At 41.4% G+C, this 13,369-nt stretch overlaps 5 protein-coding genes across 6 annotated transcripts in view; 2 read left to right on the top strand and 3 right to left on the bottom strand.

Moving 5' to 3' along the window:
- Positions 1–3,978, top strand: part of Ser (protein serrate) — a 54,747-nt gene extending 50,769 nt beyond the window's left edge. The window contains exon 6 of the mRNA XM_076426907.1: positions 28–3,978. Within this exon, the coding sequence (XP_076283022.1) occupies positions 28–1,742 (1,715 nt within the window). The 3' untranslated portion in view covers positions 1,743–3,978. The remainder of the gene's footprint in view (positions 1–27) is intronic.
- A 1,057-nt stretch (positions 3,979–5,035) lies between these two features.
- Positions 5,036–7,995, top strand: LOC143210234 (uncharacterized). Its single transcript, XM_076426908.1, has 4 exons — positions 5,036–6,358; positions 6,435–6,942; positions 7,140–7,553; positions 7,638–7,995. The coding sequence occupies exons 1-4, from the start codon at positions 6,146–6,148 to the stop codon at positions 7,919–7,921; spliced, it is 1,419 nt and encodes a 472-aa protein (XP_076283023.1). The 5' UTR covers positions 5,036–6,145; the 3' UTR covers positions 7,922–7,995.
- On the bottom strand, positions 7,970–9,044 carry Arl2 (ADP ribosylation factor-like 2). The gene is made up of 2 exons (XM_076426912.1): positions 8,843–9,044; positions 7,970–8,628 (listed from the first exon to the last, which is right to left on the bottom strand). Exons 1-2 carry the CDS (start codon positions 8,905–8,907, stop codon positions 8,139–8,141), a joined length of 555 nt encoding a protein of 184 aa, XP_076283027.1. The 5' UTR covers positions 8,908–9,044; the 3' UTR covers positions 7,970–8,138.
- A 252-nt stretch (positions 9,045–9,296) lies between these two features.
- Positions 9,297–11,095, bottom strand: Hspbap1 (HSPB1 associated protein 1). 2 transcript variants are annotated; one of them, XM_076426909.1, is made up of 4 exons: positions 10,699–11,095; positions 10,307–10,596; positions 9,728–10,109; positions 9,297–9,646 (listed from the first exon to the last, which is right to left on the bottom strand). In XM_076426909.1, exons 1-4 carry the CDS (start codon positions 10,900–10,902, stop codon positions 9,302–9,304), a joined length of 1,221 nt encoding a protein of 406 aa, XP_076283024.1. In that variant the 5' UTR covers positions 10,903–11,095; the 3' UTR covers positions 9,297–9,301. The 2 variants fall into 2 exon arrangements, with proteins under 2 accessions (XP_076283024.1, XP_076283025.1); XM_076426910.1 differs by having other exon boundaries at positions 10,677–10,817.
- A 412-nt stretch (positions 11,096–11,507) lies between these two features.
- Rrp46 (exosome complex component Rrp46) lies at positions 11,508–12,738 on the bottom strand. Its single transcript, XM_076426911.1, has 5 exons — positions 12,388–12,738; positions 12,213–12,326; positions 12,007–12,128; positions 11,788–11,931; positions 11,508–11,711 (listed from the first exon to the last, which is right to left on the bottom strand). Exons 1-5 carry the CDS (start codon positions 12,485–12,487, stop codon positions 11,529–11,531), a joined length of 663 nt encoding a protein of 220 aa, XP_076283026.1. The 5' UTR covers positions 12,488–12,738; the 3' UTR covers positions 11,508–11,528.
- Between the last annotated feature and the right edge of the window lie 631 nt (positions 12,739–13,369).

Raw genomic sequence — 13,369 nt, 5'->3', positions numbered from 1 at the left:
AATAATAAAACAATGATTGTATTGCAGACGTGGACGAGTGCATGAACTCCCCATGCCGCAATAACGGCACCTGTGTGGACGGAGTCGCGGACTTCACCTGCGTCTGCAGAGGCGGTTGGAAGGGCAAGACCTGCGCCCTCCGTGGTGGTCACTGCGAGCCGGGAACATGTCGTCACGGAGGGACTTGTCAGGATCGGGGGGACGGGTTCACTTGCCATTGTCCTCCGGATTGGGAGGGCGCAGCTTGTCACATAGCTTCGCCGTCGTGCGCGAGCAATCCTTGCGAGAATGGTGCGACCTGCGTGAATACCGCCGATGGGAATTACCGTTGCGTCTGCAGAGAAGGCTTCGAAGGACCTAACTGTCGGCGAGACGTCGACGACTGCCAGCCGTTGCCCTGCCTGAACGGTGGCAAATGCGTAGACGGGATCAACTGGTTCAGATGCGAGTGCGCCCCAGGATTCACTGGTCCCGACTGCCGCATCAACGTGAACGAATGCGCCAGTGATCCGTGCACCGGCGGCTCCACCTGTGTGGATGGTATAGCGAGTTACTCTTGCATCTGCCCACCAGGCAGAAGCGGTGCTCGCTGTGAGATCCGCACCGCCGGGGGTCCAGGATGCATGGTTGCCAGCTGGGACGACGACTGCAACATCTGCGAGTGTAGGAACGGGAAGAACCAGTGCAGCAATATCTGGTGCGGGCCCGGCAACTGTCTGAACGGCACTTCCTGCCTGGCCCACGAAGTCTGCGTACCCAGCCCCAGCGAGAGCTGTCTCTCGCCACCCTGCCCGGCCTGGGGTGAATGCAGACCGGTGGAGACCGGCAGAAGAGTCGGTCCCCCTGCTCTACCAGCGCCACCATCGTGCTGGCCTGGACAAGCTACCCCGGGTCCAACCTGCTCCAGGCTCACTATCTTGTTGAGAAGAGATAATCTAGCCGCGGGTACCTCGGTGGAAATTCTCTGTAGACGCCTGAGGAAGCTGCTGGCCGATCCCAGGAGGCCGCAATCGATCGTCCTTCTATGCGATCTGAAGCCAGGAGACAACGATACGGTGGAGGTGACTATTTTCTCCGAAGCCGCTGCGGACGCAGCCAGAGATCTCGGCGAAGCTCTCAGCAGACCCCTGGGCAGACCTCTCGCTCTGGCCTCCGTGTTGGAGGTCAAGGTGGAGACGGCCTTGCTCAGCGAGCCGAGCTCTGTGAACGCCAGCAGCGCTGGTAGTTACGTAGCCGTACTCGGCGGTGCTCTAGCCACTGTGCTAGTGTTGGCCCTGTTCGGCGGGCTGTGGTACCTCCGGTCTGTCAGGCAACGCTCCAGCCTGACGGCGACGACGAGCAGCGAGACCTCGTTGCACAGACATCGTAGCGACTTGGATGAGAAGTCGAATAATCTTCAAAACGAGGAAAACCTGAGGAGATACGCAAATCCTTTGAAGGAACAGGATCAAGGCGAGCCGAGAGTCTCCGTAGTGAGGCCACTGTCGGGAACCTCGTTGGGCGCTCTCGCCGCAACGGAAGAGAGCTTGGAGATGGTCTCCGAAGAGGGTAGGCATCGTCTGCCACCTCTTTACAAGGCGCCAAGCGCAGAGGCGAGGAACAACACGGCTAGCTTCAGCTACGAGGAGGGACTCCACAAACCGTACAGCAAACCTAGACTACAGGAACCATCGTATTCTCATCAGCAGCCGGGAACCAGCCAGACGTCGGTGCCCCATCAAGTGTTGACTGTACACGTGTAACTTTATGCCGACATCGCGGATGTCGATGACGATTTAAGGACAATAAGAGCGTTGCGAGAAAGAAGCCATCGGAATCACTAGTACTGTACAACGTAAAATGTTTGAACTTCGAACATTCGAACGGACGTTCTCGGAGATTCTTGCGAGACGAGACGGCTCCAAGATCTATATAGAATCGCGTACTCAAAGCGTTAACAAAGTTCGAAGGGATGTGGAAGTCTGTTGTGCAATGTTATTGATCGATGCGAATCGTTTCTGTGCGTAGCAATCGTACTATGTATTTCTAAGCGCGAATCCGGTAGGGTATCGGTAGATCATGTTCTGCCAGAGTTCGCAGACGGTAAACGAAACAGATGTAGGTAGATCGAGAACTGAAACGGTCTGAAGAATTTTCGTCTTTTCAAATTAGACTTCCTACAAATCGAATAACATTCATCTCTACACCCTATGTTTCGAGGTGCAACCGGCTTAACGTTCTCCGTCTACCTGTTCCCTGTACTTCCAGCGGTTCCATGATACACGACAATAACCGATCGACGATACATAATTATACCGATAACGCCGAGTCGTTCTATCGTTGTACATATGTACATAACTCGTACTTATTAATTTCGCTAAGCTTGTATCTCCTAAACCCCGTTCACACCACACACAACACACACTCCCGCTCCCCACTCTAATCACCGGAACTGTCTTAAAGTGTAAGATTCGACGTTGTATCCGCGTTAATCGTAGACCATGATAGATCATGGTCCCTTTCCCTTCTCCGAAGCTGAGATGTCCGAGTGATGCGGGCATTCGTAGAGATGTAGGCAAACTATTCTGCGCGAACGCAGGCTTCGGACGTTCCGTCGGACGATATTATTGTGATACTCGTAGAGAGAAGATATCGTGCGTAAGACTTTCTCATTCTCGCTCCCTATCACCGGTCCCCGTCCCATCCCTTTGGTCCCCCGATAAAACTAACGACTAGACTGCAGATTTTCTCCGAAAAATGAGTAGACCAAATGCAAAACAGCATAAATTTTGAACAATTTAAATTGTTTTCAGCTCATTAAAATTGTTTAGAAGAGAAATCGTCGATCATCGATACTGTGTGTAGCTTCTCGCGAGCAAATTCATTCTCAATTGTAAATCGCGATCAAGTTTCTCTTATATTTCGTGGATCAAGAACGATCCATTTGACCGACGCCATCCAGAACTCCAATATGGCGTCGTCGGTGTAAATAGAGCCCCAACGTACATAGTTCCACGTCCCCGCCTTTTTACCAAGCTCCCTTGAACCTTCCTCTTGTCCTACGTTCTTCCTCGAACTCTCCCAACCCCCCCCCCCCTTAGATGTGCAATTTTTATGTATCTATCCTTCTTCTTTTAGTATCGTTCCAGCGTGTCGCGATCAGCTGGTCGCAAGAAATCGCGCGTACACTAGACTTTAAACGAAGAGGAAGGCGCATAACTCGTATTAGGCGCGGTACCCGTAAGTTCTAACGGAAGGAAAAAAATTTTTTATAACAGATACTTTATTTTATAAAGAAATCTATATTATTATACAAAAATATATATATAGAACCGATGAAAAAAAATATATATATTATATTATTTTATATTATATTATTTTTATTTTATTGTCTTGTATTAATTATTAAGAGGCCACGGACAATAGTTCCTCGAACGTTCCTTCTTCCACGCGCCCAGTCGCTCGATGAGACACGATCGACAACGAGCGCACAATTTCTATCGCACCCGAGGAATTAGTGCCCTAGGTCCACCGTAGATAGCTAATGGATAATCGAATAGATGTGATCAGCCCCCGTGTCAGATACCGAAGGAAAAAGATGTGTACGAGTAAGTGCGTGTAAATAAATAAGCTCCTTCCGAACGCCCGCGCCCCTCCCCCCTCCGCGCCAAGTTTTTCTCACCTAAGGTTACGAAGATTGAAAAAGTTTCAATAAAAAGTACAACCCTTCGAGACCGTGTGTCGCCTTTTTATTGTTGCCGTGAACCCACGAACGAATTCTCTCACGTGGAGCTCTACGCTCGACGCCCGCGCCGGTTGCATTCAAATCACCGGGAACGCAGAATCGATGATAAACGTGCCTTCCGGGAGCAGCTGCAGTTCGGCCTGCAACAGGACGCTTCTACTTGCCGAATGATTTATGCAATCTTAGCGCGCATCCAAGGCTGCGGACAGGTCGCGATGACGAGAGAAAAGATGACGTCAAAATGACGGGCCTAATATTTTCAATTTACGATTATTTCGAGTGTAAAGTTTAAATTTATTTCACTGGGTAAATATTAAGTATAAAAAACGTGGCTAAACATTTGAATAACAAGTAATGTAAATAGCCAGTTTAAGTGGTTCGTAATTCCGATCCGCACCCCTGTTTTCAATCTTACTTTCTCATGACAATGCTCCAACGTACTTGCGTCATCGTCGACATGATACAGCGCAGAGCAACCCGAGGATAGAAGCTCACCGAAAATTCACGGGGCCTTTTCCGTTTGAAATATATGTATAATAGGAGCGTGAAATGGTCGGAAAGCTGACGGTGAACAACCTCGTGACACACGGATCCGGATTTCGTCGCGCCACAGATTTCAATAGATCGTTTCATTGAGGATAATGCTGTTCATTATCATCGAAAGCGCGTCTGCGATCAACAAAGGGCCTGTGTGGGCAATTTCGTGGCCGAGACAACGGTGGGCATCAGGCGCTCTTGACCACGAGCCGCGGACGCCCGCGTGACCACCGTTGAATGAACGATCTGTCGAAATTACAATACAATGGCCCAGAAGAGCCACTTGACGAATACCCGGTAAATGAGTCAGCCCTGCCGGTAGCCGAATAAGGCCCGTGTGAACCGCGTGTTCCGAGATCGACGCCGCGCGCCGCGGCGTAAATCACGCGCCTTGAGAAAGCGCACGTCCAAGGCTGCGAATCAGCCGCGACAACCAGAGAAAAAATACGGCGACTTTAACGGGGTCATTACAGTAGTACATGGTTAAAGGGATAACCAGATAAGGTGCCTACAAACCAAATTGATCTTTCTTCATACCATAGGGCCCTCCAAAAGAGAACCTTCCATGGCAAGTTTCAAATCGGTACCCCCACCACGAGGGTGGTAGTTATAGGGTGAGCTATTTCTTCTGTTCTGCTTAACAAACTATTACGAAAGAATTCATGAACGTTCTACCTAATAGCACACGCAACTGAGAAATGTCTATGTCTTATCATGATTATTAATATGCATTTTCTCAGATTTTTCGGATTAGGCAAACATATACATTTTTTTCGCTGCTTTTTTTCTTCTTTGTAGGTATATTATTTAGTATACATAATTAAAAATTGAATTCAAAATCATAGAATTTTTGATTAGTCGTTAAATGCGAATATAGCATACGTAACCCTCAATAATCCCGATTAGCGTAGACTGTAAAGTGTCCGACTCTTTTTTGAGCAGGATCGATCGCATGATTATACAAAAGTTTTTTGTAATCAATTAGTTATGGCGGCTCCAAGCTTTCACCCCCATGACGTCGCGTGATTTCTTAAAAGCAACCGTTTATCAATAACAAAACAGTAAATATAACCTGAATTTTATTTTCTAAATGTTTTTCTAGACTCCATAAACTTCGCTTGAGTTTCTATCAACTCATTTTATTACTACGTGTCACTCGAAAAAGAACAGAATCTCGTTAACAAACCAACGAGGTGAAATGAAACTTCATTTAGACGAAGATTTATCGATTTAGACGGGCTTAAAAAATGGAAATTGAGGTATACGTGACAATATAACGATTTTGCTTTTTACCGAATCTTGATCGCGATGTAATGAAATCGTTTTTTAGGATGACCGTTTTACCGAAGTATCAGACTACTCCGATTACCAAATATGGCCGTCGTATTACGAGGAGGTGGCCGAGCATTACGAATACGAAGCAGAGGGCAAAGAGTTCGAAGAAGAAATTGAAGAAAAGGAAGAAAAGAGAACGAAGTTGAAGCCAACAGAGCTGATAGACATATTCGCGGATCTGGTGTCGAAATTTCGTGACAAAACCGCCGAGAGAATCGCGTCTAAGACTGAAGAAAGAAAGGAGAAACTGCGCCAGCTGATTGGTGTAATTTTATATTCTAACTTCTGAGACGACAAACGCGTAGCTTATATATAAAAACTTCTACATCCGCATGGAACTTTTAGCTGAAGGAACAGACCGAAGGATCCGAAGAAACGTTGATCACGCCCGAAGATGAACTCTCTGAGGGTAGTGAGGTCACCTCGGTGGGCTCTCGCGACAATTGTCTCAGAGATATCGAGATCAGCAACTCTCAGCTGAAACTGCGCAATCTTTACACCTCATTTCCGGTGCCTGATGACCCTGGCATAATACCTGCATTTTGGATCATGCGGGAGCGTATGGATAGCTACATGAACGACAGCGTAAAGTTATTTCAACACCTGGTGAGGAAGACCAAGCTGCAGCCGATGAAGGCAATAGAAAAGATGTTGCTGTCAGACAAAATCAGTCTGCAGTACTACGGAATTAATCCGAGAATAGTTAGACCCCTCTGTGAGGCTCTGATGTATAATCATACGGTGGAAGTGGTTAATCTTACGGTAACATTTCTTCTACTTTTTATCTTCTTCAACCATTTTGGTCGCTGATGTCTATCACCATTGGTTTTCGTTTCAGGGAAACTGGCTATCAGAGGATTCTTGCTACCACCTCAACGAGTTACTCGAAACGAGCAACACCATCCGTATCTTGCTGTTAGCAGGATGTCGAATAGGGGCAATAGGCGCTTGGAGACTGCAAGACGGAATCTCACAAAGCCAAACGTTAACCGAATTGGATCTCTCCGGGTGCAACCTTGGCGCCGAGGGCCTCCAATACATTGGAATAGCAGTTTGCCAAAGCAATCACCTAAAGAAACTTTTTTTGAACGACAATCATTTAGATGAATCTTGCGTGAACGATCTGCAACGTTTAGTCGCATCCTCCGATACGCTGACGCATCTGGGATTGTCATGGAATTCCTTGTACACTGTAGAAACCTGGAAGAAATTGGGCAAAGCGATTGAGGCCAACGACACGTTGATAGAGCTTGATCTATCGTGGAACGCATTGGGCTACGAGTGCGTAAACCAACTTCGATTATTATTGTCCCGGTCTACACCCTTAAAGAAGCTAGACCTGACCGGTAACATCTTACTCGTCGGATTGAGTTTTCGAACTTTACTTTTTTTCTATGCTTCTCTCCGAAGATCCCACAGTACGTTGAGTCAACGGGAATTGAGCTTATTAGAGGAACAGGAACTCTGATCTTTGTCCATTGAACAACGCACTGTGGATCGTGGTGAAGTCAATTTAAAATAGTATAACAATGCCTCATTCTAGGAAACAGGTTCAACGAGGCGGACGCTGTACCCATCGCCAGAGGTCTATCGAGAAACGTGGTGCTAGAGGAGCTGTATTTAGGTAACAACCCGTTAAAAGCAGAGGGTGCGTTCGAACTTATCCGAGCAGTCACCCCGCTCGTGTCTCCGGAAAGTAAGCTACGAGTATTGGACCTCACGAATATCTGGGCGAATAAAAACGCACTACCCGAACTACAAGCGATCGAAGAGGGTAAACCCTGGCTTCAAGTTAAATTAGGAGGTATACTTAGCAATCACAAAATCGTGGGACCGGATGTGACGGAGCTGCTTTTCAAGAGGGCGAACTATGAGGCAATGAGACCGAAAAAGAAAAGGATGCGTAGGAATTTCGGGCACTTTGTACTTTCCCTCGAGGACGGCGTTATCCGTAGACGTGCGTAAAGTTTTTTTTTACGATTGTGAAGTTAGAGAAGCAGTACATAAATGATTAATTAATTTTATAAACTTTCGTTTACAGCACACTTCCTGGAACTAGTGAAAAACTTTAAGCTAAAGCTGTCTTCAACTTTGGTAGACGCGATAACCAAGGCATTTGAGGGTCCAAAAAAAACTGTAAATCTAGCTCTATTAAAATCAGTTTACATGGTTCAATATCCTAATACAGAACCTCCGCCGGAAAAGCCTGAGAGGAAAAAAAAGAAGGCTACAGGCACTGAATTAAAGAAAAAGAAGAAGACTAAAGACACTGAATCAAAGGCGACAAAAACGGCGACGACAAAGAAAGCGAAGATGAAAAAGTAACAGGAGAAATAACATTTAATTTGAAGAGAAGGAAATGAAACTATTAAGAAAAATTATACATGAGTTTATTAAGTTATTCTGACATTGTGTAAACAGTTTGTCAAGTAAAAAGGCAATAATCTCGTAGCTCCTCTTTTCGACAGACGAGAAATAAATAAAGTAAAAATTTACAATACTAGCTACATTGCATCACATATACTGGGTCACTTTTGCAGTGTTAGTCTATATAAAATATTCTCGCAGAGATGTCGTCCACAATCCAGTTTATTCCCTCTACCAGATTTTCTCCAGTGACTGCTGAACATTTAAATATTTGCCAATGATGTGTTTTAATATTAGGCAACTCCAGAAGTTCAGCGATATCTGATGCGGACATTGCTCCAGACATGTCTTGCTTATTCGCTAGTATTAAGAGACTTGCACCCTCCAATCTTTCCTCTTTTAAGAGTTTATACAATTCGATTTTGCAATCTTCCAGTCTCCTTCTATCTGCACTGTCAATTACCCAAATAAGTCCATCAGTGGATTCAAAGTAATTTCTCCAATAGGAACGCAAAGATTTCTGACCACCAACGTCCCATATATTTAGCTTATATCCACGATGATCTAAAGTTTTGATGTTGAAACCGAGGGTTGGAGATATTGTATCAATTGGTTCTCCATTGATCCTTTTTAACACTGTTGTTTTACCAGCATTGTCCAAGCCTCTAAAAAAACAAATACTCTCATAGGTTATGGAACATTTTATATTTTTGATGAATGCTCTTTATTCAATTCCAAATATAAGTCTTTACAAAAAATGTCAACGATTCGGTTCGAATAAAATTATGTTATCACTAAACAAACACTTTCGGTGAAAGTGACAGCAAACGTTTAGATAACCTTAAAATTACTAAAACGTAGCAAAACATAGATACGTACAACATTAGAATACGCATTTCTTTTTCCTTTTGCTTCAATTTTTTAAGAACAGTTAATAAACCCATTGTAATTTACATGGACACCAATGATTTCAATACTAGATAAACACACAATGATTATTTAGATGAGGAACACCTCTGACATGTCAAACAGTGTTAACCTATTTATGTATATCGATCAACAATGATAATATCGTGGGCAAAACAACATTCATTTGTAATAAAACTTTTCTAATAAAACGAAGTATAGTTATATTTGCAAAATAACAAGTCAATTAGAAATATAAACAAACCAAGAATTTTGTTTATGTGTGGTATATAATTAAAGAATAGATGCAATTTAGAATGTAAAAATTAAAGGAGTTCAAAAACATCAATATATTATTTTCAACTTATAAAAATATTAATTTACAGAAAGATCTGCAATCTAATAATTAATAATTTCGAGATATGTGTAAATTTAAGAAGTTAGAAGCAAGTTTGTCACTTTATTAATAACATCAGGATGACATAATGCATTTACAATATCTTTAGACAAGGCATCTTTAGAGTTAGAGTCAGAATTAGATTCAGATTCAGATTCAGAATTGCTGACTCTTATCGATTGAACATTAAATGCAGGAAATCTTTCTCTTTTCATTCTTAAAAGATCTTCCAATTCTGATGTTTTAAGTTCATGTAGGAGTTTCACACAATGTGGGTACTGCATTGCAAACTCATCAGCTGTCCATTTAGTATGGTTCATCTTTTCACAACTTGGTTCTACATATTCTGTATTTTTACATTCTCCAAGAGCAAGGTCCAACTGTTGAAAATATTTTAATTACAAAATGAAAGAATTTTAGAATGTATAATAAAATTTTTGTACATTTTCATCATATATTACCAATTTCATGCAATCCGGTAATGAACATTGAGCCTCTTTAGAATCCTTGCAAACATTTTTACCAACTGTGGCTACTATCAATTTCACAAGAGCTTCTTTGACCCTTGATATATTGTCTGTTGCAATTGGTAGCCATATATTAACACTAATAGATAATTCCAATGATTCCACATAATGCCACCAACCAGCAGGAACAAATAAGACATCTCCTGGTTCGAGAGTAACTAATTTTGGCTTAGCCTCTATTTTTAATATGTTTCTCTCATCTTCTTCGGTTGGGCAAAAGAAATTGAATTTGCTATACACCGTTGATTCTTCATATGGAATCCTTGTTACATGAAAATCATTGGTGGAACTTGGAGGAAACAACAACCACTGTTTTCTAAAATAATTTTTCCAATAATAATAATGAATAATTACTATATGTAGATGTACAAGAACCTGAAAATGTTAGGTACCCTATAGTCAGTATGTATCTGGTCAAAGTAAATAAAATTCTCTACAAGTTCCGATCCAACATTTTCGGATCCTCGCAAACCTTTAATAATTATATAAGAATACAATTTAAACTCAATTAACCTTCCATGAATCTGTGCTATTAAGTTGCAACCATAAGAATCTTGGTGACAATTTGTATGTGCACCTTTGCTTCCTATCCAAAGAGTAGAGTCACTTCCTGTTTTCTCAAAACCAAACCTATTCCACATTACAGATTCTAATATCTCAGGTTTATCTTTGAACCATTCATTCATATATTTATAGTCGAAATAGTACCATTCTTCGTAGTCATCATCCACAAATTCTATGTGTTTAATAAACTGTGACAATGTCATTTCTTTCAAAGGGCAGGTCATCTCCCATTGTGGACTCTAAAACCAAAGGATCTTAAAATAACATTTGCACTATACATAACACATGAAAAAAGATACATGTATATAAATAGAGGTACTTAGAAGATGTTAATAATGTACCCTAGATCGACAGTTAAAACCAATTCGGAATAGCAGCTTGGTATTCCCAAACTTTTCGATCAACTCGGATAATTTCCAATCTAATAATTTCCAGGTGTATGCACCTGTTTCATCTTGCAACATTTGTTTAAATAATAATGGTTCTTCAATTTCTGTAATGGCTTGTTTTAAAGTTTTTTCTGATGGAAAATTTAATTTCTCCATCTGGTTTCTACCGTTAGATACAATATTTAACTTTTGTTTACTAATCGTTGCAAGAGGTATAAATCACGGTCCGTGATTTAAATAAAACGGAATGTTATATTTACAAGGATAAAACCGTCGAAGATGATCGAAACAATGAAACAATTCCACCGTTCAGAACTTCAGATAAAAACTGTCAGAGATTAGCGCCACAATAATATTTACGGATTTATTATGAACTACTACAAAATGCTCAATATGTTTCGATGGGTAAGTATATAATGCTGTTATATTAATAAATCTATTTATATAAGTAATTGCTTCAATACTAAACCATTTTAGTTCGAAACTTTTAGATTCACTTCTTGCTTTAATTTCAGTATGATATTTTATAATAAATTAGATAAGTCTCTACTTTTTATCCAAGATTGTAATCGTTTATAAGGATAAATTTCTTGCATGATGTACTGCAAATACATAAATTCAATACAAATTGTTAGTAATAGAGAATAGATACGTCACAGACGAGGCTCCTGTACGAGAGTTACTATGAATAAAAAATTCATGATCATCATGATCTAGCTTTCAATAAACTTAAAAAATGTATGGGGCTACTAAAAGTCACGTTTCAGAAAAATACAGAAATGTTATATTGCTTTTGCATACTTTTTTACAAGGTTTCTATAAAAATCAAATACATATTGACTGGCTTGTTTACACTTATCCATTGCTTCAAAAAACTCTGATTGTGTAAAACGACCTACTGTATGACAGCATACTACATCCTTTTTCATGCTATCAAATCCAAATGTGAATTCAGCCCTTGCATTCTACAAGTAAGAGGGAATACATGTATTACAGCAATGTTATTTGTAAGTATGTGTATATTTATCTTGATGATCGTACCTGCAATTGAGCATTGTCAGGATCCAAAATAATATTCCCAGTATCTTTCTCTATCATGCAACCAACTGCCCCGAAGGTAAATTTCATCGGAATTCCAGCATTAATAAGTGCTAAGCAAGCTGCATTCAATATACAACATAATAACTGAAAGATGTATGTATATTTGGCATTATAAACTTTAAATATTCATTTATTGTAATACATGAAGACGTGCCATACCCCACCAGAATCTTCCAATTCTTGTACATTAATACATATGGATGTTGCTGGATGAAATGTTGTAATAATTGCAGCTTCGCATGTCTCTTTTATGTACATTTCTGTTATTCTATCATCAACCTCTTAAACAGTTAGAAAAATACAATTAGTACTTCATTGTAGTGTTGCGGTATGTTGCAATGTTTAGACGTTAGCTTCATACGTACTAGCTGGACCCTTTATAGGAGCATACGACACTTCCACAGCTGCTTTGTCATACATCATTTTTTGTGCTTTGGCCTCTATTGGTCCATAGACACCAGCAGTAACCGTTGTATCTCCTAAAATACAAATTATTCAAAGATTTCTCAAAACTTAGAACCTCAATATTAATCTATTTACCTTGCATCAACATCGCCGATCCATCCGGCATAGATAGTTGATTGAATTCACAAATCATTGGCCTTAGTACGAATACATTTTCATTTGTTTCTTCAGTCATTTTTTACAATATAATTAAAATATAAGTTGCTTAGAAATGTTTGGCGGGAAATAGAGGTTTTAGAGGTTAAACCATGAAAACACTTGGATAAGAACGAAACCTTCCGAAAATATCTTTATCGATAGAGAACTAAATAAAATTTGAACTTAGTACCTCCAGAGAGGAAACGAGGGCGAAACTACCGAAAACTGGTAAATCCTGATTGGGCCACAGACAAGGTATACCTCACCAGAGCAGAGACCAGCAGAGACATAGACCAGAGAGTATATGAGAGTGCTCATTTCCGGTTTTTGGCCGTGGCCATTGCAGTGCTGTCACCTACTCTTGTGTTTAGCCTGGATCAGCTCCTACATCATCTTTAGCATGGACAAGATCCTACCACCGACGAGGTTATGGGGGTTCGTGTCGCCCGAATATTTCAGTGTTTCTTACGCCCGCGCCCTCTAGGATATATTCTGGCTCCATCCAGAGAAACAGAAGGCCACCGACGTCATTTTGTCGGTGAAGAAGACCACTGAGGAGATTCTCGTCGCGATGCATCGGTGAGAATGCGAATTATCACGAAACCATATCGATTATTATTAAATGTTACATTCTCTGCCATATTTCAGACGATGTTTTGGCACTATTTTGGCACTATGTATTTAGAACATTTAGCGATGTGGTATTTCAGATCACTGTAAGTTCCACGTTATCCCCGTGCCCACTTGCCTGTCCGCTGAATAGCACAGTTGCCAATGTGAGGCCACAGACGAGGTCATCTCGTCGGTGGTGAGGCTCTTAGAGCCTCCTGAAGCGTAGACAAAAAGTCAATAAGATGCAATGTCTTCAGATTTAAGTCTGTGATGATAACGTCGTTACACGTCAACTTGTATTTGTTTC

The sequence above is a fragment of the Lasioglossum baleicum genome, chromosome 7, assembly GCF_051020765.1.
Source record: "Lasioglossum baleicum chromosome 7, iyLasBale1, whole genome shotgun sequence".
Classification (NCBI taxonomy): Eukaryota; Metazoa; Arthropoda; class Insecta; order Hymenoptera; family Halictidae; genus Lasioglossum; species Lasioglossum baleicum.
This window is presented reverse-complemented; position numbering and strand designations above follow the sequence as displayed.